Here is a 22,735-nt window from a genome sequence, read left to right as displayed (position 1 = left end):
TGGGGTTGTTAGGCACTAGGCTATTATTAATAATAACAACAAACACTTAAAGGGGAGAATTCTACTTGGCTGTGTTTTGCTGTATTTCCAATGTTTTTTTCTTTTCTCCTCATAAATTGTCAATGAAAAAACCTCATCCTGAGGTGATCAGATAACAAATTCATGATGCATGCAACCAGTATTACCAGGACCTTTGAGTGGCAGCTCCTCTAGGGGAAAATGCCACTGTCTATAGATGATATCATTGCTGAGATTATAATTGATACTATAGCAATATACCATATAAGTCTATTCGGAAATATCACTGCCAGATGTGAAGAAAAATTACCTATGGGAGAATCTATGTCCTTTCTGTTTGCTTACTGGAAACTTAAAAAGCCAGTAAATCATGTTTTGTGTAATAACAGGAGTGTTGTGTATTGTATTATCTAAAAATCTGTAAGCTTGCCAAAGCATCAAAGAATGGAAATTGCACCGGGCTGAGATGCGGCATCGTCAGCCCTGGACCAGTGCCAAAAAGAACGTTCCCCGGAAGACTGAGGGATTAATGACAGTATAAAATCCAATCTCTCGCAAATGATCAGGGGCTAGGAACGAATGTAACGTATGATTGGAAAGCTGAGAATCTTACTTCTCATCAGTGTATGGCATTTATACCTAGCCTTGACAAGTAGTGAGCATTGAGTCCATAAGATCACATCATTCTGATTACTTTCATCTCTCTTCCCCACCGCCTTATCTCAAAGGCAATGTTATTTCCGAGAAACCACTGTTTTAGCTTTATAAAGCATCCGAGAGCTTTGAACCCAGTTTTCAGATGGTAAAAGGATTTATGTGTCTTGTTTATTATTTGTATGATAGTCATGCCCTCTGGCTGCACTGCAAATCACTCCAAGATCATGGAACTATTCGGCTAGGCATGGCACAGACTCACAGGATGTCTTCACTGCCGTCGGGAGGTGCGGCTACAGCACAAGTAGACATACCTGAGCTAGCTCGAGTAACAAGAGCAGTGAAGCTGTGGTAGTAGGGTGTCTGCATGGGCTGGCCCTGCCTGTCCAGGATGCTGGGTACATACTTGTTCTACCTAGGTCAAAGCTAGCTCAGTTAGGTCTCCATGTGCTGCCATCACACCTCCTGGTTACAGGCATGCCTATAGTAAAACCTTGTCTACACTAGAACTTACATCAATAGAACCTTCGTCGCTCATGGAGGGTGAATAATCCACCTCCCTGAGCGACGTAAATTATACCAACCTAAACACTGGTGTAGACAGCGCTATGTCGGCAGGAGAGCTTCTCCCGCTGAGATAGCTACTGCCTTTCATGGGAGGTGGAGTCATTAACTCTAGAGGAGAGCTCTCTCCTGTAGGCTTCAACCATGTTCACCAGAAGCACGCCCCTGGCACAGTAAATTTGGACCATGGTAGCCCTTGTAGTGTAGCTGTAGCCTGAGAAGACAGTCCATGTCTCAAAGAGCTTACCATGCAAATAGACAAGATCAAGTGGTATTACTAACTTCACTTTACCGGGGGATCTGAGGCACAGAGAGATTAAGCGATATGTCCAAGGTCACCCAGGGAGTCTGTGGTAGAGAACCCAGTCCTTCGCTACCAAACTCTCCTGCCCCTCATCCATGGCTGGCAGCATATCTGTCGTTAGAATCATGTGGATGTAGAATCATAGAATTGAACTGTGGGGAAACGAGATGAAATCCGGAACAACGTGATTTTACTAAGTCAGATCTCAGGCCTTCCGGGTCTGCAAATACTATACAAATGTTTGCAGTCCCAGTAGGCATCTCTAAGCTGAAAGACAAGTGACTGAGCCCTGCTGAGGAGTATCAGCATGGTGTGTATTCAAAGGGGTATTCAGTGTCTGTCTTTTGTCTTTATACAGGTGACGGCTGGTGGAAGAGCAAATTACTATGTGTCGTACAAAAGGGAACCCTTCGCTCAAATTAAATTGCCCAAATACTCACTACCAAAGGTAAATGAACCTGTTATCAACACAGTCTTGAGATGTGCAGCATCTTAAAAAGCATAGCGGAGATGCTGTGGTTTGTTTCTGACATGGACCAGAGCTACAAGGGAATCCACTTCTGCTGATTGCCATTTGCTATGGTCATTCAGGTTTTGAGAATCGACCCAAAAGCTAGTCCCCAAAAGTACATGCTGGTGTGTTTGCCCCTCACTTACATTAATTGATGGGGCTCTGGGGGAAAAAAACAGGTTGGGAACATTTTCTTGCCTTTCGGTGACACTTACAAAGGCAGGGAAGAATACATTGAAGTGAATTCACCCACCTGCACTCAGAGAATGTTACAGCTAGTGGTGAGTGCAAGTTAAAGCCAATTATAACCTGATCTGCCTGCATCTAACACTTCTCACAGGGATTGCTGTGTTCTACCTAAGGTGGAGATTTTGTCTCTTGCACGTACCTTATGAAGCGCTGTGTTTCATGGGCCATACCTAAGACATTTAGAAAGCATGACCCGTGAGGAAAGGTTGAGAGAATGGGGTATATTTAGTCTTGAAAAGAGAAGTCTGAGGGGAAGCACCATAACAGGTTTTAAACATGTAAGAGATTGTTATAAAGAGGATGGGATGGAATGTTAGATGGGTTGGGATCTGAGTTACTACAGAGAATTCTTTCCTGGGTGCTGGGTGGTGAGTCTTGCCCACATCCTCAGGGTTTAGCTGATGGCCATATTTGAGCTTGGGAAGGAATTTTCCCTCCAGGACAGATTGACAGAGGCCCTGGAGGTTTTTCGCCTTCCTCTGCAGCATGGGGCATGAGTCACTTGCTGGAGGATTCTCTGCAGCCTGAGGTTTTCAAACCACGATTTGAGGACTTCAGTAACTCAGACATAAGTTAGGGGTTTGTTACAGGAGTGGGTGGGTGAGATTCTGTGGCCTGCATTGTGCAGGAGGTCGGACTGGATGATCGTGATGGTCCCTTCTGACCTTAAAGTCAATGAGTCTATGAATGTTTTCCATGTCTGCTGAAGGTATGGCAAGAAGATGTTGATCTGCAGCAAGGGAGATTTAGGTTAGATATTAGGACAAACTTCCTAAAGCAACAAAGAGGATAATAGCCTCCTCAGGGTGTAATAGGATTCTTTAGCGCACCATTTGCTGGGATGGGCTAACAGATTAGGAAGTACACTCTTTGTCCTGGGGCAGAAAGGCCATGTGCCTCATCTCAGCAACAGCGGAGGATTAGCTTCTTGTCTTCCGCATACTGAATCTGAACAAACCCACACTGGAATCCACATTAGATCCAAACACAGGGTGCTGTGTTTGGCCACCATCACCATGCATACATATTTTCTCCTGGGTGTTCTTCAGTAGATTGGAACAATTTTTGGAAACAGCTGTCACATCACTGGGCTGCCCCATTAAAAACTGGGAACCATTCAGTTATATATCCTAGAGAAGCAGCGTCTACGCGGCCGGTTTATGGATTGCCGTCAGAAGATGCCCCATGCTGATATGACAGGAGACATGAGACTGTAACTGCATCACTATCAATGTCCTTTATTGGCCTATGTTATCATGGATTGTTGGCCTCTGTGGAAAGGGGTTTGAGGCAGCCCTCTAGTTCTGAACTGATATAGAACCATGACCGCTTTTTGGCATTTTAAAAATGGAAATTGCTTTTAAGCAAGTTGTCAAAGCGAAGTCTTTTTAGAAGCATAAAAGAGCCTTGTTTACTCTGCCTTTGGTCACCAGTACAATCATCTCTTGCAATAATAACTCTTCTGTCAGCTGTTGATTAATGAATCCTGCCAGAGATGGATATTTGTTAGGCTACCGCTATGGATAAAGCAACATCTCCACTGCCATTGGTCAAGTAGATTGAGTTGCTGGGGTGATTTGCTTTATTCTTACATTGCTTCATCAGTCCATTGCTGAAGTGAATTTCATACATTTTTAGGATTCAAGGAATTAAAAAGTTTGATATGAACCAGACAGATCTTCCCCCCACTGAGGTCAGTGGCAAAGCTCCCATCAATTTCAGGCTCAGACCTGTTGGGGGCAGAGGCTCTGAAAGCTTCCCCCCTCATATCACTTTGAGGGGCTGTCTGAGGCTACCCTGTAACAGCCCTATCTAATCTTCCTAAACGATCCATGTAGGATAGCACAGAAGATTCACTTGCATTCTGCATAGGAAGGGTACATTAGATTGATATTTCCCCCCAAAGACTCTCCCCAACCTGATTTTATGATAAGTCATCTGGGATGCTAGCACACGTGTGCTGACCGCATTGCACTCACACATTTGACTGCAGTGTAGACATACACTCAGATGAATTACCTCCTAGTCTCTCCCTCCTCTTCGGGCATTGAGTAAACACAGTGTGTTTGTGGACAAAGATAAAGTCCCACAATATCTGTGGATGAGCTGGTATTAAAAGTTCCTTGGTGCAGAAGTAGAAAAGGGAATTAACTGAGGTTCCTTGGGATCTTGGGGAATTCACTTCCCAGAGATTTAAAATAGATACATTAGGATCCCCCACTTTGCCAAAATGCCATTGGCAATGCGAAAAACACTGTCACTGCTAAGGGTTTGTCTATACCACCAGTTGGGTTTGTGGCAAGCTGCGGTGTAAACCTACAGTGCACTAGTGTGCCGTGCCCTATCTGTCCCTGTGGACCCATCTGCCATCCACTAGAATTTCCTTGGTGTACTTTAATTTGCCTGCTTTGAAATGGGAGTAGATCCAGTAGTGTAGCTGGTGGGATTCAGCGGAAGCAGCTGCTTCTGCTCAGGCCGGCAGGTGCGGAAGCAGCACCTGATGGCCGAAGGAGCTGCGGGGCGGCAGCAGCAGCCCGGCGCGGAAGCGGCACCTGCCAGCCACACTGCCTGCCACACGGCCGGAGGAGCCACGGGGCAGCATGCCGGTGTGGAAGCACAGGAGGGAAGGTGAGCGGGGGGGTCCGGTCTGGGCTGTGGCCGGTGGGGGTGGAGAGCCAAGGGAGCATGGCCAGAGGGGGAGCCAAGAGGGGTGCCTTTTTTATGTTTTGTGCTCCCCCTAAGCCGAAAACCTGGCTATGCCACTGAGTAGATCAGTGTGCACTAGGGAAATGTAGTGCATGGTACCTGAGTCCACAGGGACAATTAGTGCGTGGCACACGAATGCACTGTAGATCTGCCCCCACACTGTTTGTTTAGATGAGCCCTGAGTTACCAGAGATGGCAAAGGTTAGATGGGCCTAGAGCCTGATCTGCCCCCTGAAATGTGGAAACAAGCCCTCTCCAAGAGGATATTAAGCAACATCAGTGATGTTTGGAAAATTTCTTAGTATTAAACTAAATGAGGGAGATTGGTATTGGGCTATGAAGCTGTTCAGGTCTTGGCCACCAGCTGGAATCCAGCTCAGGTTGATGGGCACGTGAAGTGAGCTAGTGGATCCCTAGGTTGGCAGTCTCAAGAGAGATGTGGTGGAGATTTGATCTCTTTCCATCCTCCTACAAGTGGTTCCCCTCCTGCTCAGGACTCAGGCCTATTGGCGTTTGTAGCGTGGGGGAAGCTAGCACTGCTGCTACTCTTGCTATACCTAATTCGGTGGACAAAGACAGGATTTCAGGCTCCAGCTCATGAATCTTTCAGGCATGATAAAATTGACTTTCAAATTCATAAATAAAAAATGAAGCTGCATGGAACTCCTTGAAGCTACTGAGAACAAGGACTGCAGAGACCCTTAACCCACCCTGTGGCCATTGAAAAAACCCCAGCAAAGTCACGTTGGTGGTAATTTATTGGCTTGGTCTAATAAAAAACTGTTTAACGTCTTCTATAACTCATGCTCCTTCTCAACTCTTTCATAAGTCACAGTAATTACTATGTGTCCCAAAGGGCAAAGAAATATAGAGATCCATGGTAATAGACCTTTTGTCTCCCTCTAACAGGACATGCATATTATTAGCACGGATGAGAATCAGGTGTTTGCAGCTGTTCAGGAGTGGAACCAGAACGATACGTACAACCTTTATATATCTGACACACGAGGAGTCTACTTCACCCTGGCCTTGGAGAATGTGAAGAGCAGCCGGGGGCTGGAGGGAAACATCATCATTGACCTTTACGAGGTATGTAGTCAAGGTCACCTTGTAGGACCACCCCTGCATAAGACAGGAGCCACCTGCCAGTACAGATGAGTGTGTAAACCTCTTAGCCTCCTTCCAGGAATTTTGGGAATATCCCCCAGAATGAACACATGTTCTGCCCTCCCTGTGCACTAAAATGGAGCTGGTCCCTGAAGAACTCAACATTTTATGCTGGACCAGTGCATGCTGGGATAGATGAAATGCACACTGGGATAGATGTGGGCAGGGAATGTTGGGAGCTTTCTTCCTCAGTCATGTTATGTTACAAATGAGGAAGAAAACAGTTTATTCATGTGAAGTACAAGGTTCATATTTCCCCCAGATTCTCTGTCCCATCAAGCACAGATTCACTGTGAAAAGTAAAAGGCTGTTTTCATAAACACTCAGCCTTAGCCTAACTTGAGTTAGGCCAACACAGCATTTTGGAAAATCCTGCCCAAGAGGTTCTGAAATCTGACTTTGACTTTAACTTAGGTTGGGCAGCAAGAGGTACTTTTTCTTTTAATCTTGTCAAATCACACATTGTTATTAGTAGCTGTTATTGCTATTATTATCTGCCTTGTCTGTGACCAGGATCCCATTGTGGTAGGTGCTAGACAGGGGTGCTGAAATAGCGGGGACCAGGAGGCTGTGGCCCTCCCACTTTTTACCGCAAGAGGGGGCGGAGAGGAGCGAGTGGGAGGCGGGATCTTGGGGGGAAGAGGCAGCACAGGAGAGGAGTCTCAGGGGAAGAGGTGGTGGAGTCTTGGGGGAAGGGGCAGTGCGAGGATGGGACCTCTGGAGGAGCAGGTGGCGTGAGGGCGGGGGCTCAGGGAGAAGGGGCGGAGCCTCGGGGGCGGTGCAGCATGAGGACAGGGCCACTGTCTGAGCCTCTGTGCCCCCCCCCCACACTTTTAGGGCGCTTCCACTGCTCCTAGTGCTAAGTTAAAGCACACAACAAAAAGATGGTCTCTGCTCCCAAAAGCTGGCAGTCTAAGTATAAGATGAGAGACAGCAGGTGGATACTGAGAGCATAAGGCAGCATTGCAAAGATGAGAGACAGAGGAGAGAGGGTTTAACAGGGTTTAAAAGAGAAGTGGATAAATGCATGGAGGTTAAGTTCATAAACGGCTATTAGCCAGGATGGGTCCCTAGCCTCTGTTGTCAGAGGGTGGAGATGGATGGCAGGAGAGAGATCACTTGATCATTACCTGTTAGTTCACTCCCTCTGGGGTACCTGGCATTGGCCACGGTCAGTAGATGGGATACTGGGCTAGATGGACCTTTGGTCTAACCCATTATGGCTGTTCTTATGTTCTTATGAGAGAATAAGGCAGCAATGCAGCAGTGCTGGCCAGCACGATAAGCAATGTCTCAATGCACCAGCTGCCTGGCCATTGTCAAGTTGTTGGTAAGCCTCACGACAAAGGGTTGCAGCAGTGCCCAGAGGCTACAATCAGAATAATTCTCCTTGGTACTCTGCAAGATAAGGGCTTGGTCCTTCAGATGCTTGCACATGTGCCTAACTTTGTTCTCTTGAGTAATCCCTGTGGACGACCCACAGAAGCCCTGGTGCAGGAAAACACTTCAGCGTGTATTTGAGCATTGCGTCTTTGAGGGGATTTAAGCATGTCTTTAAAGTTAAATATGTGCTTAAGCACCTTTGTGGCTAGGGATGCTTTCCTGAATTGGAGCCAGAGAAAGGGACCACCTCATATGAGCAAAAGTGGCAAAATCTCAGGCTCTTAAATTACTATGATTAAAAAAAAAAATCTTAAATTTATCTGTTGAGGAAGAATTCCTCAGGAGATGAGGTAAAAATCCAGTGAGGAGTCTTTCAAGCAGCAATTTTGTATAGGATTTGATTGGATAGTATTGAATTCCCCCGTGGATTTTCAAAACAGGTTTCTGTCTTTCATCAAATGATGTCGGCCGCTCTGCCAGGCAGTCGCTCTTGTAGGTTTCATTGAGATCTTTTACCTTGTGAAAGATATATTTCTCCTCCTCATTCACAGAAGAGAGGCTGTTTATAAGGAATTCAGTCAGCTGATTACAGTGTAAATTACATTGCTGTGCTGCCTTCGCATTCCTATTGGCAGGAAGTTCCTGGAGAGAGGTTTTTCTAAGAAGTCCTGCCCAAACAGCCTTGCCCTGTTTGCAGCCTACGCACCGCACCTTGTGCAAGGGTGAGCCTGCGGTCCCAGTCTCACTCTCAAAGATCCTTTCCCTGCTCAGGATGGTCAGTATTGCTGTGAGGCAGGTTGGCAGCGCAGTGCGGGGAATCTTGCACCGTTGCTGCCTGTGCCGTAACTGGCCTGAGAATGCGGAGAGGACATCAGTTCCCTGTCAGAAGAATTGTTTCCTTTATATTAGAGGGGAATTCCAAAGCCTGGCCAGGAGCTGGTGCGGTGGGTGGAGTGCTGCTGTTTTTGTGTATTATTTGTATTGCCACAGGCCCCAGGAATGGATCACGAGCCCATTGTGCGAGGTGCTGTACAAAGACGGTCCCTGCCCCCAAGGGGCTTACAAGCAAAGTAATGGAAGACAGCCCCCAGGGCACAGAACTAGAAGCTGGAATAGACATTGTGTCCCCTTTCGCAGGGCACATCTACATATCTAATGCTCTGTATGGGCTAGCATAGACGAGGTGGCTTGACTCCAGCTAGCACTGGACTGTGCAGAGCGGATTTCAGCATGGGTAGTGTAAGCCCAGCACGCCCCTTGGGTACGTGCTGCGCTCAGCTACATTAGTTCATGCACAGCTTTTGCCATGTAGACGTATCCTGTGTAAGGGGCCCTGCAGGTTCCCCCAGCCATTAGCAGTGTGGTCTGGGAAGTGTATTCCCCCTCATTCCATCCCTCACACCAGTACATCTGCAGACATAGCCACAGATCCCCAAGCCTGCTCGTATTCATCTATAGCCTGCCCATCCTGCCAACCTCTCTGCTGCCGTGCAGGGAGATCCAACAGAAGTGGGCAGCTTGCAAGGGGCATGTATCTCCTGGGCATCCCTCACCCCGTCTTCCTCTTGCATACTGAGATTGCAGCAGTCCCTTAGCGGCCACGTAGACACCTTCCAGACTTGCCCTCATTAGAATAATGCAATTGATTTTTTTTCCCCCTGTTCTTCCAGTGGCAGCATGGGTTGAACTGACCTTTTTGCAGAGAGCTCGCCCTCCTAAGAGTCCCGAACGGAGCTTTATTCTTGCCTGTTCGCCCGATGTGGTTTTCCATCTCTCTCCATTTTTCCTAGGTAGCAGGGATCAAAGGCATATTCCTGGCTAATAAGAAGATAGAGGACCAGATAAAGACTTTCATCACCTACAACAAGGGCAGAGACTGGCGCTTGCTGCAGGCTCCTGACACCGATCTGAGAGGGGGTCCTCTACACTGCCAGCTGGTCAGTGGCAGAACTTTTCACATGTGGAATTGCCAAACCATTCCAGGCTTTGTCCTTTAGCCCTCATGCAGGCAAAGCCGCTACTGAAGCCAGTGGTATTCTGGCTGGCATGAGGACTGCAGGATCAAATGCTCCGAAATGGAACCCTGTTAGTCAGCTGGATCCTCAGCTGGTGTAAACCAAGGTCGCTCCACTGGGGTCAGTAAACTCACATCCATTTGCACAAGCTGAGGATCTGGCCCACGTATTTAAAGGAATCGGGTCCCAATGTTTCCCTGTTTGTTTCCCATCTGTTTTTGGACTGCTGGGTACTGAGGAAGTTAAGTCAGCTTCTGTTCTCATAAATATATAGATTTTAAAGTGAGACAGGATCCTCATTATTCTGTTGTCTGACCTCCTGGATCACACAGGCTGGAGAATTTGAAATTTCAAAAGATCTGACAGGGAACTGCATGAGACCACTATATTGATTTTAAAAAACAACAAAACCCAAGAGTGAACTCCCCTTCCCAGGATTCAGCAGAACTGTTCCTCTTTTTCATGCAATTCATTATTTTTTTTGGAGGGGGGAGGAAATATATAACACAAGATACACACTTTTCTGTTTGTCTGAGACCTCTTGTGGCTGAGGGGGCCATTTTTAGAAGCATATTGGCCTAACTCGCCAGCACTCAGAAGGTGATCACTTGCTCTTTTTCTGATCTTGGTTTTTGTGTATTAAAGATTATTCTCTCCACTTCCTCCTCTTGGCAGCCTTTTTGTTCCTTGCACCTACATTTGCAAATCTCAGAGAATCCATATACATCAGGAAGTATCTCCAGCAAGGAGACGGCTCCCGGGCTTGTGGTGGCTACAGGTATTGATTTTGTCTGTGCTTTCCCCCCACGTTCAGCCATACCTTACGTAGACTCCTTCAGGAGAGCTACTAAACTGCTGCTGCTTTTAGCTGTTCAGTAGTTTGCAATGTCAAAGGCTATCTTGGCTGGGTCGGGGGTATGGATTAGTGAGTCGAGGGCAGATGAGTCTTACAAGGAACCATGAGGAATGTATTTTGTCGTATAGCTGTGAAGTTTTTCAGGTGGATATCAGTGTCCTGTATGTCAGGTTTTCTCAAACAGGGGTCACCGCTTGTGTAGGAAAAGCTCCTGGCGGGCCGGGCTGGTGTGTTTACCTGCCCTGTCTGCAGGTCAGGCCGATCACAGCTCCCACTGGCTGTGGATCGCTGCTCCAGAATGAGAGCTGCTGGAAGCGGTGGCCAATATGTCCCTTGGCCCGTACCGCTTCCTGCAGCTCCCATTGGCCCGGAGCAGTGATCCACGGCCAGTAGGAGCCACGATCGGCCGGACCTGTGGACGCGGCAGGTAAACATACCGGCCTGGCCTGTCATGGGCTTTCCCTACAGAAGCAGTGATCCCTGTTTGAGAAATCCTGCTGTATGTGATGTGCATATGCCTGTCCACGTGTGATGTGTATCTGTGCTCATGTGAATGTGTAAATATGTACACCGGGCCTCAGACTTCTCTCATTTGCACCAGGTTTACACTGATGCCACGCCATTGGCTTTAGAGGAGTTATTCTTCTTTTACGCCCAGGTGAGCGAGAGGAGACTCAGGCTCACACGCTGGGCCAGATTTTTGGCTGGCATAAATGATTTGCACCAGCAGAGGATCTGGCCCAGAGGCTATTTTTTATGAAGTTAGAGGTTTGCAGTGACATTCTAGCTGTGCTGGACACTCTGAACCACCTTGGCCCTGGACGGTGCATCCTGTGTGGTTGCTCTGTGTTGGTGCTTTGGCAGATTGCAGTGCTTTCATGACAGCCTGTTGGAATCTTGAATGCCCCCGACTGGCGGACCCATTGTAATTAATCTGACAACCATCGCAGCCCCATTTTGTTTTCATTTGCCTGCTCACAGTAGGCGGCCTAATCAGGATGGACGTAGTAACTCATCCTGACTTGAAGCTCCCACAATGCTTAGCTCTGTGGGAAATGTTTAGGGGGGTAACAAAGCGCTTTCGGAATGACTGTCACTGGGGAGAGCTTGCAAATGCAGTTGAAAGTGCTACTGTGTAATTTCACACACATGCTAGCAGTTTAATGTCCTTTTTTTACCTAGCAACCCATAGCGGAACCCTCCCTCATGCTGGCTAATACTTACCCACTTGCCTAGTCCTGTTGCCTGTGATGGGATTACTCAGATGACTAAGTGAGTAAAGGCCCATAGCAGTCATACTACAGTGAATTGCAATAGCTTAAACATTCTGTCCATGATGTCCTAATTGTTTCTGGCTGTTACACCCTGAGCAGGTTTCATGCTGTTAATTGTAGCATTGGCAAGTTGTTTCATTTTAGCACGTCATCAGTGTGAATTTGCACTGGGGTAAGCAATGTGTCCTACTCCCTCCCTCCCCAGCACTAGAGACCATGGAGGTCTGTGGCTGCTTTCACAATTTGCTCCACCTCTTTCTATCAAGGGCATATTTTTCCTATTAGTGGTAGTACAAGGAAGTTCATCTGTGCTTTTGTTTTATCCTGGTGTTTCCCCTTCAATCTGTTGGTGGGAGCCAGGAGCAGGCAAGGGATGTGTACACCAGGTGTTGGATAAAATCAGAGCTCTGTTGTACTCAAGCATTAGTCCAAACTGAGACTGAACAGACCTTTAGTTAGATTGAGTCAATCTGTAAAATTCAGAATTTCATCTAAACACTCCAATGTTCCAGGAAGTTCAGTTGCGGGATGCTGGCTCAGATCCATTTCTTCTCTTTCTTCGGTTTGTTTCCATTTTCATGCACTTCTGTGCTTCTATATTCCAGCCGGCACTGGAAATTGAACCAAATCCTGAGAGAGAGCATGCTGGCTTTTAGAAAGGAAGGTACTGTATGTTTTGCAAAAGATCCTCTTCTCAAGATTTCTACCTCAATGTTCCAGATTGAAGAGATTCAGGTTATTTGGGTTAAACATCCCAACTTTGTGAAGTTTATCCAAACTAAACTGTCAGGTGCTGGCAGCTCACAGCGAGTGTGTATAAACGGTCTTGGCTCATGATACAGTTCTTACAGTGGCCTTTATTCTTGATTACTGAATTCTCTAGGAAGCAGATAAGATCCCAGAGGCAGCAAGAGAGTGAAGTCCTAGGCAATGGTCTAGATTACTAAACAATGAGTTTCTTTTCAAGCTGTCACTGCAGGGGATGAAAGCTTCACTTGTATAACAATTAACCTTTAAAAGGCAGAACCATCATTTCTATGTTGCTGCCTTGTGCAGTAAAAGGTTTAACCTGGTGGGAATTGGCCCATCTGTTTCTGTTAAGCACGGTCAACAGCTGCACTGTATCAGCACAGGCAATCCAGATTACCCATCACAAATTTATCCTCATAGGTCATGTCTTTGCTCTGCTTCCCTGGGAAAGTTCCCATTCTTTCACTATCAGTGTGGCAGCTCCACCAATAATAATAATGGTAGGAGCACTAGCCTAGATATAAGATCATTGGTCTGACCTTTTAACAGAGAAGAGACACATATCAGCATCTCGTTCCACGCTTGTCAGGACCAAGGGTCTGATCCAAATTGTATTGAAGTAAACAGAAGTCTTTCAGTTGACTTCAGTTGTCCAAATGAGGCTAAAAGGGGGAAAGGAAGGGATTTATGAATCAGGGCTATAGAGACAAAACCATCTGGAAATGGTAGTGATGGAGTTCCAGCAAGCAAGAGCTCACTTCTCTTTGCTACCGGCCATAAACCCCAGATGGACAGTTGGTTTCCAGACCTTGAGGCTTAGAGACGAAAATGCCAATAGCAAAACCTGATTCACTATGGCAGTTCCTATAAAGAAGGAGTCTGAATGTCAAGCTTCAGGGCATAAGCCAGCCTCTGACTCTTGGGGGTGAAGAGAAAACTTCCCCTATGGGCAAGTCAACCCAAAACTGCCTATTTCTTCTACTTTCAGCTGAAGGTCACAGCTTGGTGGTCACAGGACAGTGGAGAAGATCAGTGGTTATCAAACTGGGTTGTGACACCATTTTAATGGGCTCATCAGGGGTGGCATTAGACTTGCTGGGGTGGAAGCTGAAGCCTGAGCCCCACCGCCCAGGGCTGAAGTTGAAGACCCAGGGCTTCCACCCTGGGTGATGGGGCTCAGGTTACAGACCCCCCACACCTGGAGATTAAGCTCTTGGGTGTTGGCTTTTTCCCCTCACTCAAGGTGGTGGGTGTTGGGCTTTGGCAAGGCTTGGGTGGGCTCTGGCATCCATCCCCGCTCCTGAGGTTGTGTAGTAATTTTTGTTGTCAGAAGGGGGTCATAGAACAATGAAATCTGAGGACCTTTGGAGTAGATGGACCAAAGGACTAAGGGAGTGTGGTAATTCCTGTGTTCCTAATACTGATACCAAAACCTATCGGGCACAACCCTGTTCCTCAGGTTTTATTTTTGGAAACAGGAGTGTCACAACAACTTGGCTAGTTATATAGTCTCTGATGCTGATGGGAGCTTGTCAGGATGCATCTGGGCTTTAATTCCTCATTTTCCATCATTAAATGTCAGGAGCGCAATTAACATTTTCATTAGTCTGTTTTTATTGTGCTCCTATTGAGTCTACAGATGTGTAGGAGTGAATCTTCCCTTCTTACTGTTTTTAGTGGAAAAATATTAGCTTCTTTAGAAAAAAAAATATCAGGAAAATTATACCCTAGTTTAAAAATATCTTAGCTGTAGGGAGAGGGAATTTTATGGATCAGTGGATAAGGAATGTGCTGTTGAATCTTTCATCCATTGGTTCAACCCCCAACAGTGTTCATATTGTCTGTGAGTCATTACCATTTGAGGGCCTTTCAGTGGTATATGTGATAGAGTTAGTTCCCTCAGTCTGCTTTGTAGGGTACAGACAAGCATGCTACAGAAACCTGACTGGCACAGATTAGCAATCTTGTTGGCAGACTTGGCAGGAAAGCCAGTTAACTGTGTGGAGTCTGAACAGAAAGTTTATTCTGGAAGATGGCTCCTCCAGGGTAATAGGAGGTAGCGTAACTTACACAATGATACTTTGGACAAGCAGAAGACTTCAGTCTCCAGGGCTATCAGTGTGGTAATCTCCATCAGCACTGAATTAACAAAATAAAAATGCGCACAGGCAAAACCTGTCTGTTTCTGCTCACACTAAAATGTGCCCAGTTTCTGATCAAGAAGAACAGTCACCGTTGTCTAAGACATTGCTGTGGTCTGATCATTATTACCTTTATTGCCAGCTCATTTGGTCCTGGGTCGTATTTTACACCCCAGCTCCACCAAGATGCAGTTCAGATCAGAAACAGGCCAACCCTTGACAGGGAGATATTGATAATTTCACCATAAGCCTCATCTGTTAGGCTTCACTGCAAGCCACTAGTGAACCCAGCAGGAGGTGCTGTTCGCTAGGTGCACTGCTTCTGAGATCAGTACATTGGGCCGTTTGTTTTTTGGAAGAATCATGTGGTGCAATCTGAGCCCCTCATAAATCAATGGAAGTTTCACCAGTGAGACCAGGATTTCACCCTTGATCTCCAGCTCTGCTGAGGTGAAGGCAGTATGAATAATTGGATTTGGGTTGTGTGCATTTGCCTTTTCACTTGAATTTGCATGAGAAATGGTGATAGGAAGTATTAAATGTTTCCATGTCAAAATACTGCCCACACTAGGAGAATGCAGAGCCGTGCTTTGGTGCAAAATTTTCAGAAAAATGATTGATTTGCATACACAGTTGTCACGATTGCAGCCATGGCACATAATAGACCTGGGGTTGTGTTTGTGTTTCCCTGAAAATGTAGGCCTCAGCATGGAGCAATCCAGACATGTGTATCTCATGTTGTTCCAAATGCACAGAGTGTCACTTGGAGTAAAAGCAAACCAGGAAAGCAGTCTTTCTCAGCTATTTACTTTACAACATTTTACTGTTCTACTATTTGCAATGTTATTCTGTCTTAATCCTCCCACCTGTCCCATAGTGTTGTCATATAATCTTGGAATTAAGACAACAAAAAACTTTGGTTAAACCAGTTACCCCTGATTTCCTGCAAAAATGTCATTTCCCTGCTCCTGTCGCACAAGAACTTATGAAATCCACTTGTGTTTCAGGCAACTTTGGCTCTGAACTCTCATATACCGATATCAGCACGTTCATATCTTCTGATGCCGGAAACTCATGGAGACAGGTACAGTCATATGTGGGGAAAGGGAGCTGTGTGGCTTTTGAAAACCTTTCCAGCTGTTCTCTTGGCCCCAAATGGCTTGAAAAGCTTACACTATACCTGACTTGTTTCCAGATCTTCGAGGAAGAATACAATGTGTGGTATCTCGACTGGGGTGGGGCACTTGTGGCCATGAAGCGCATGTCAATGCCTATCCGGCATTTGTGGTAAGGCTGTTTCCCTTGCTTTGAGAATGTTCAGGGAGGGGGGCGCTAAACTGGAATTGTCCAAAATATAATTAAGATCTCTCAGTTCTGGAGTGGATCCTCCTCCCTCCTGCTTGTTGTGCGGTATAGGTACCCAGAACACTAAGGAGCAGATCAAATAATCTCTTACTCAGAGCACTTTGTGGTGGCCCACAGAAGGCTGGGGAAATCACATGATTCTGGTCCTTCATTTTGTCTCTAGCTGCTTTCAATAGGTGTTTAAGTTTGAGGCCTCCTGAGTTACACACTTTGAGTCAGATTTTCTGACAAGTTTACTGTGACAAGCTCAGGCTAAGCCGTTGTCCTTCACACCATGATGTTTCAGGGATGCACCTTACTAAGATTATTGATTGTTGCCTCTTCACCTCAAAGCCTTACATCCTTCCTTGCCACAACCAGGCAAATGACTCTATAAGAACTTCCACTAGGGGTTTCCAGTAGGGTTTGAACCTTCTCCATCAAAGTACACACTTCTACCGCTTGAACTAAAGGAGTAACTCCATTAGCTTCGCAGCAGTAGCAGACTGTTATTGTCTCTGTGGGTTAGCCACAAGAGATGGATGCAACACACACTTTACAAGCAAGTTACATTCCTGCCACACAGAGAAGACAAGATGCAATGGGCTCAGATTCAATTCTGTTTTTTCTCTTCTTTCTGGCTAGTAACAAGCAAAATATTCTGAAGGTGCTAGAATTTTTCTATGATCTTGTCAGCATAAGGAGTAGGATGGTCCAGTCGGTTAAGCTGAAATCAACCCCCCAACCGGGTCCTAATTCAGGTTTTGCCACCAATTCACTATGTGACTACAAGTGAGTCATTTAACTTGGTTGTGCCTTGGTTTTCCCATTTGTGAAATGGGCACGCTGAACATCCTCCTCCTTTGTAATGCACTCTAAGCGGATGGAATACCTCATTGGCACAAAACTGGTTGCAGCAAGCAAGGCCTTTCCCTCTGGGGTTGGGGTTTGTGACCAGAAAGTAAAATAAATGACCAGGCTCAGCAAGTGAACAGAAACCGCCCCCGCTTGGTGTATGACCCAATACACTTACCCTCTATGTGCAGGCCAGCTTTACCCTCCCCATCTCCCAGGCTGCCGCTCGTATTGCCCTCTCTGGAGCACCTGTATATGAAGCGTGGCTGGGGGAGCTGAGTCGGAGTTAATCTCTTGTTCACTCACACCCAGTGCCCCTGCAGCCTGTCACAGGTGCTTTGTTACAGCACTAGATGAGGAATACATTATGCAGTCAAACAGCCAAGGCTCTGCCATGAGCACCAATCTGTCTGAACAGAACCCCTCTGAAGGCAGTGGAGCGCCACGTGGACACAAGGCTCGCTACAGGATCGGGGCCGGAGCATTTGCATGTGCTCATGGCCAGTTAGAGGCCAGATTCTGACATGCTCGCTCACGCTGGCCATGCTTTCCATAACGGGTGGTTTATAAAGGATTCCTCAGTGAGCGACTGCCGTTATAAGCCACCGGCAGGAGCAGCCTGTGTTCTAGAAGATTCTAAGGATGCCAGTAGATGTTTCTAAGGGACCTGTTGACCTGCTGGATTCAAGGACAATCTATACTTAGTGGTTGGCTTTTTATTGAAGCTTCTGCTCAGCGGCACTGAAATACTTTTAATAGTGGGGGTGCTGAAAGCCAGCCTCCTTATCCCTGTCCACATCTGGACAGTGGCAAGAGGGCTGAAACTGGGGCCACAGCTGGGGGCAGGGGCTGAGGCTGAGGCTGGGGCTGGGGCTGGGAACAGAGCCATGGCCAAGGGCTGAGCCTGGGGCTGGGGCCAGGGCCAGGAGCGGAGTCCCAGGTGCTGGACTGGCAGCCGGGCCCCCAGGCTCAGGCCTGCAGTGGGGACCCCAGCAGTGGGTACCCCGGCTGTGAGGTTGAGAGCTGGGACCCCAGGAGCTGAGCCAGCAGCCAGGATCCCACAAGGGGGGCCAGGAGTGGAACCTCATGTAAAACTTGGCGTTGCAGCCCAAGTTCCCGTGCCTATGCTTCTGCCAATCATTTGTTAACCCCTTCCTAGACAGTGTAACCCTCACACTGAATGGCACCTCACTCCATGATTGCTGCTATTGACTTGCTGAGGAGGGTGCTACTCAGTGCGAGGGACGGTATCAGACTCTGGCCCTAGCTTACTGGGAGAAGGGACAATACTGGCACAAGAACAAATGGGGATGAACCAGCCATGAATAAATGTCATCTGGAAATTAGAAGACGGTTTCTAACCATTGGAGGAGTGAGGTTCTGGAACAGCCTCCCACCAGGAAGAGTGGTGGAAACAGCCTCACTAATTTTAAGCTGGAGTGTGATACCTGCACGACGTGGATAATATGCCATAGCAGGGGACAGGACTTGATGACCCAGGAAGTCCCGTCCAGTCCTGCGTTCCTGTGGCTATGTGTGTGGGCAAATATTTGATTTGTGCACAGATTCATCACAGGAGTTTGGCGCACTTGCTGTTTGACTCGTGCAAGTACATGTGAACGTCTGGCCCACTCTATTGCATAGTTATTTAGAGTTGTCGCTGACAAACTCTAACAGGTCCTTCAAATTATGCCTTTAGGGGGCTTTCAAACTTGCATCATCTTGACTCAATAGGCACCTGCTGCAAGAGAAGAGCCATCGTGATTAAAGTATACATGGAAATCTGTTAGTTCTCAAGCTGGGATGGCGTACAATAAGTTTCATCCTGGAGAAAAGAGGATTTGATCATTGAAAAGCTGAGAGAACTTTAATGAAACCTGCTGTTCCCCCGAAATTGAAATGGTAGTTAGATACGCATGCAGACCGAACAGCATACAAATGCTTAGGGGTATGGGGAGATACATACATTTAAATAAATAGATTTCTGAAGGATAAGCTCTTTGCATGAGATCCTCCCACAGCATTTTTCTATTTGGGCTGCACGCATTCTCCTGTGCCAGATGCTATTTTGTGTATCTGTAGCACTAAGGCAGTGGTCCCCAAACTTTTCAGGGTCATGCCCCCCCGCTTACTCCTGTCCATGCCTCTGCACCTCCCCCCTGGAGCTAGGGCTGGGAGTGGGCACATGGATCCCCCTTGGACAGGGGTAAAGGGTCTGAGGCTGGGGCCGCAGCTGGGGGCGGGTCTGGGGCTTGGAATGGGGCCATGTCTGGGGCTGAGGCTGGGGTTGGGGCCAGGAGTGAAGCTCCAGCTGGGAGTTGCAGCTTGGGGACAGGGCCGGGGCCGTGGCTGGGAGAGGGACCAGAGTAGAGCTGGGAGGTGCCACACTCCCCCCCCGAACGTTTCTCCGTAGTCCTCTATGGGGCTGTTTGGGGGCCACTGCGCTGAGGGGCAGATCTTCTCAAGGGCTAATTTTAAAGAGTTAAGGAAATTAGTTAGGGAAGTGGATTGGACGGAGGAACTTGTGGATTTAAATGCGGAGGAGGCCTGGAATTACTTTAAGTCGAAGCTGCGGAAACTGTCGGAAGCCTGCATCCCAAGAAAGGGGAAAAAAACCATGGGCAGGAGTTGTAGGCCAAGCTGGATGAGCAAGCATCTCAGAGAGGGGATTAGGAAAAAGCAGAAAGCTTACAGGGAGTGGAAGAAAGGCGGGATTAGCAAGGGAAGCTACCTTAGTGAGGTCAGAACATGTAGGGATAAAGTGAGGAAGGCTAAAAGCCATGTAGAACTGGACCTTGCAAAGGGAATTAAAACCAATAGTAAAAGGTTCTACAGCCACATAAATAAGAAGAAAACAAAGAAAGAAGAAGTGGGGCCGCTATACACTGAGGATGGAATGGAGGTTAAGGATAACCTAGGCATGGCCCAATATCTAAATAAGTACTTTGCCTCAGTCTTTAATAAGACTAGTGAGGAGTTTAGGGATGATGGAGGGATGATAAACGGGAATGAGGATATGGAGGTGGATATTACCGCATCTGAGGTAGAGGCCAAACTTGAACAGCTTAATGGGACAAAATCGGAGGGCCCGGACAATCTCCATCCAAGGATATTAAAGGAACTGGCGCATGAAATTGCGAGCCCGTTAGCAAGAATTTTTAATCAATCGGTAAACTCGGGGGTTGTACCGTATGACTGGAGAATTGCTAACGTAGTTCCTATTTTTAAGAAAGGGAAAAAAAGTGATCCGGGTAACTATAGGCCTGTTAGCTTGACGTCTGTAGTATGTAAGGTCTTGGAAAAAATTTTAAAGGAGAAAGTAGTTAAGGACATTGAGGTCAATGGTAATTGGGACGAATTGCAACATGGATTTACTAAAGGTAGATCGTGCCAAACCAACCTGATCTCCTTCTTTGAGAAGGTGACGGATTACTTAGACAAAGGAAATGCGGTAGATCTAATTTACCTCGATTTCAGTAAGGCGTTTGACACGGTTCCGCATGGGGAACTGTTAGTTAAATTGGAAAAGATGGGGATGAATATGAAAGTTGTAAGGTGGATAAGGAACTGGTTAAAGGGGAGACTCCAGCGGGTCGTACTGAAGGGTGAACTGTCAGGCTGGAAGGAGGTTACTAGTGGAGTCCCTCAAGGATCGGTTTTGGGACCGATCTTATTTAACCTTTTTATTACTGACCTTGGCACAAAGAGCGGGAATGTGCTAATAAAGTTTGCGGATGACACAAAGCTGGGGGGTATTGCTAACACGGAGAAGGACCGGGATACTATTCAGGAAGATCTGGACCACCTTGTAAACTGGAGTAATAGTAATAGGATGAAATATAATAGTGAAAAGTGCAAGGTCATGCACTTAGGGATTAATAATAAGAATTTTAGATATACGTTGGGGACGCATCAGTTGGAAGCGACGGAGGAGGAGAAGGACCTTGGGGTATTGGTTGATAGCAGGATGACTATGAGCCGCCAATGTGATATGGCCGTTAAAAAAGCAAATGCGGTTTTAGGATGCATCAGGCGAGGTATTTCCAGCAAGGAGAAGGAGGTGTTAGTGCCGTTATATACGGCGCTGGTGAGACCCCACCTGGAATATTGTGTGCAGTTCTGGTGTCCCATGTTTAAGAAGGATGAATTCAAACTGGAACAGGTTCAGAGACGGGCTACTAGGATGATCCGAGGAATGGAAAATCTGCCTTATGAAAGGAGACTCAAAGAGCTTGGCTTGTTTAGCCTGGCCAAAAGAAGGCTCCGGGGGGATATGCTTGCTCTATATAAATATATCAGGGGGATTAACGTTAGGGAGGGAGAGGAATTATTTAAGTTTAGTACTAATGTAGGCACGAGGACGAATGGGTACAAACTGGATATTAGGAAGTTTAGACTTGAAATTAGACGAAGGTTTCTAACCATTAGGGGAGTGAAGTTCTGGAACAGCCTTCCGAGGGAAGTAGTGGGGGCAAAAGACTTATCTGGCTTTAAGACTAAGCTTGATAAGTATATGGAGGGGATGTTATAATGGGATAGTTTAATTTGGGCAATTGATTTTGGATTATCGGCAGATAAGTCTGCTCAATGGTCTGTGAGGGGATGTTGGATGGGATGGGAACTGAGTTACTGCAGAGAATTCTTTCTTGGGTGCTGGCTGGTGAGTCTTGCCCACATGCTCAGGGTTTAGCTGATCGCCATATTTGGGGTCGGGAAGGAATTTTCCTCCAGGGCGGATTGGCAGGGGCCCTGGAGGTTTTTCGCCTTCCTCTGCAGCGTGGGGCATGGGTCGCTTGCTGGTGGATTCTCTGCAGCTTGAGGTCTTCAAACCACAATTTTTAGGACTTCAATAACTCAGTCATGGGTTAGGGGTTGTTATAAAAGTGGGTGGGTAGGGTTCTGTGGCCTGCTTTGTGCAGGAGGTCAGACTAGATGATCATATTGGTCCCTTCTGACCTATAAGTCTATGAGGCTATGAGTCTATCTCAGTAATGCGCCTCATGGGGGTAAATCCAGTCCATTCCTCTGCATTTGCGGAAGGTTCTGGTTTCACTGGGACCAGTGTGCTCCATGATGGGAAGCAGGGGCTGACGAGCTCAAGCAGGGAGCTCTGCATGATGTGAGGCATGAGTCCCAGGGGTTGAGGGGTAAGCTGCCTTTAGGCCTCATCCCCAGCCTTTTAGAATCAATGGAAAGGCCCATTGCCTTTGGATCAGGCCCAATGTGCCATCTTCAGGGCAGGGATTTGGGATGTGGTGAGATTCAGCAGCCCTGGGTCTGAGACCACTGCTGCCCTGCCTGTCAATGCAGCTGCACGCCGCCTAACCTGATGGGATCCTGGCCTTTGACTGGGCTCCTGGGAGCGACTGAAAGACAAATTGTTAATCATCTATCCTGCTCCTCCCTGGCTTCAGTGGGGAGGAGTCTAACCCCTGCCAAACCCCTTCCACCAAACCCTGCAACTCAGTCCATATCCTCCTTACTCACCTGTTGGAGGTCATGCGCTGTTTCCAGCAGGGATTTGGCTGGATTCTGACAGGGAAACACAGGGTTTGACACTGTCCATTATGGACTGAAAGACCTAAATGGAGCATTTCACCCCTTCTCTAGCTCAAATATTATCTCCCCCTTCAAAATAATCGGTGTGATGGCTGCTCCTCTTTGCTGACGCTGGGGTTTAAACCAGTGACCTCTGCTAAGAGCTCCAGTCTGTACAGCAGGAGCTAAAAAGCCAGGCTCTGTAGATGAGACCTTTCTCTATGGACTGGACCCAAATCTCATGCACTGACCAGTTGGTCACATCTGCCTGTCTTGAGAAGCATCAGTTTACCCCTTAAAGTGCTGACTCAGCCCTGTGGGAATCAGAATTCTGCAGGATAATGTCTCCCCGCCCCAAGCCCCCACTGACCGGAGAATAAGTTTCTCTTCTCTTTTGAAGTGAGAA

General features: G+C 47.1%; 1 protein-coding gene across 1 annotated transcript in view; it reads left to right on the top strand.

Annotated features, from left to right (window-relative positions):
* LOC116838098 (VPS10 domain-containing receptor SorCS3) overlaps nucleotides 1-22,735 on the top strand; it is a 513,373-nt gene that overhangs the window by 410,127 nt on the left and 80,511 nt on the right. Inside the window, exons 8-13 of the mRNA XM_032803097.2 lie at nucleotides 1,899-1,988; nucleotides 5,916-6,095; nucleotides 9,347-9,493; nucleotides 10,247-10,349; nucleotides 15,600-15,676; nucleotides 15,788-15,879. Coding sequence (XP_032658988.1) covers nucleotides 1,899-1,988; nucleotides 5,916-6,095; nucleotides 9,347-9,493; nucleotides 10,247-10,349; nucleotides 15,600-15,676; nucleotides 15,788-15,879 — 689 coding nt within the window. The remainder of the gene's footprint in view (nucleotides 1-1,898; nucleotides 1,989-5,915; nucleotides 6,096-9,346; nucleotides 9,494-10,246; nucleotides 10,350-15,599; nucleotides 15,677-15,787; nucleotides 15,880-22,735) is intronic.

This window comes from Chelonoidis abingdonii, chromosome 16, assembly GCF_003597395.2.
Source record: "Chelonoidis abingdonii isolate Lonesome George chromosome 16, CheloAbing_2.0, whole genome shotgun sequence".
In the NCBI taxonomy this organism is placed as follows: Eukaryota; Metazoa; Chordata; order Testudines; family Testudinidae; genus Chelonoidis; species Chelonoidis abingdonii.
The sequence above is the reverse complement of the archived record's forward strand: the minus strand, read 5'-3'. Positions and strand labels throughout refer to the sequence as shown.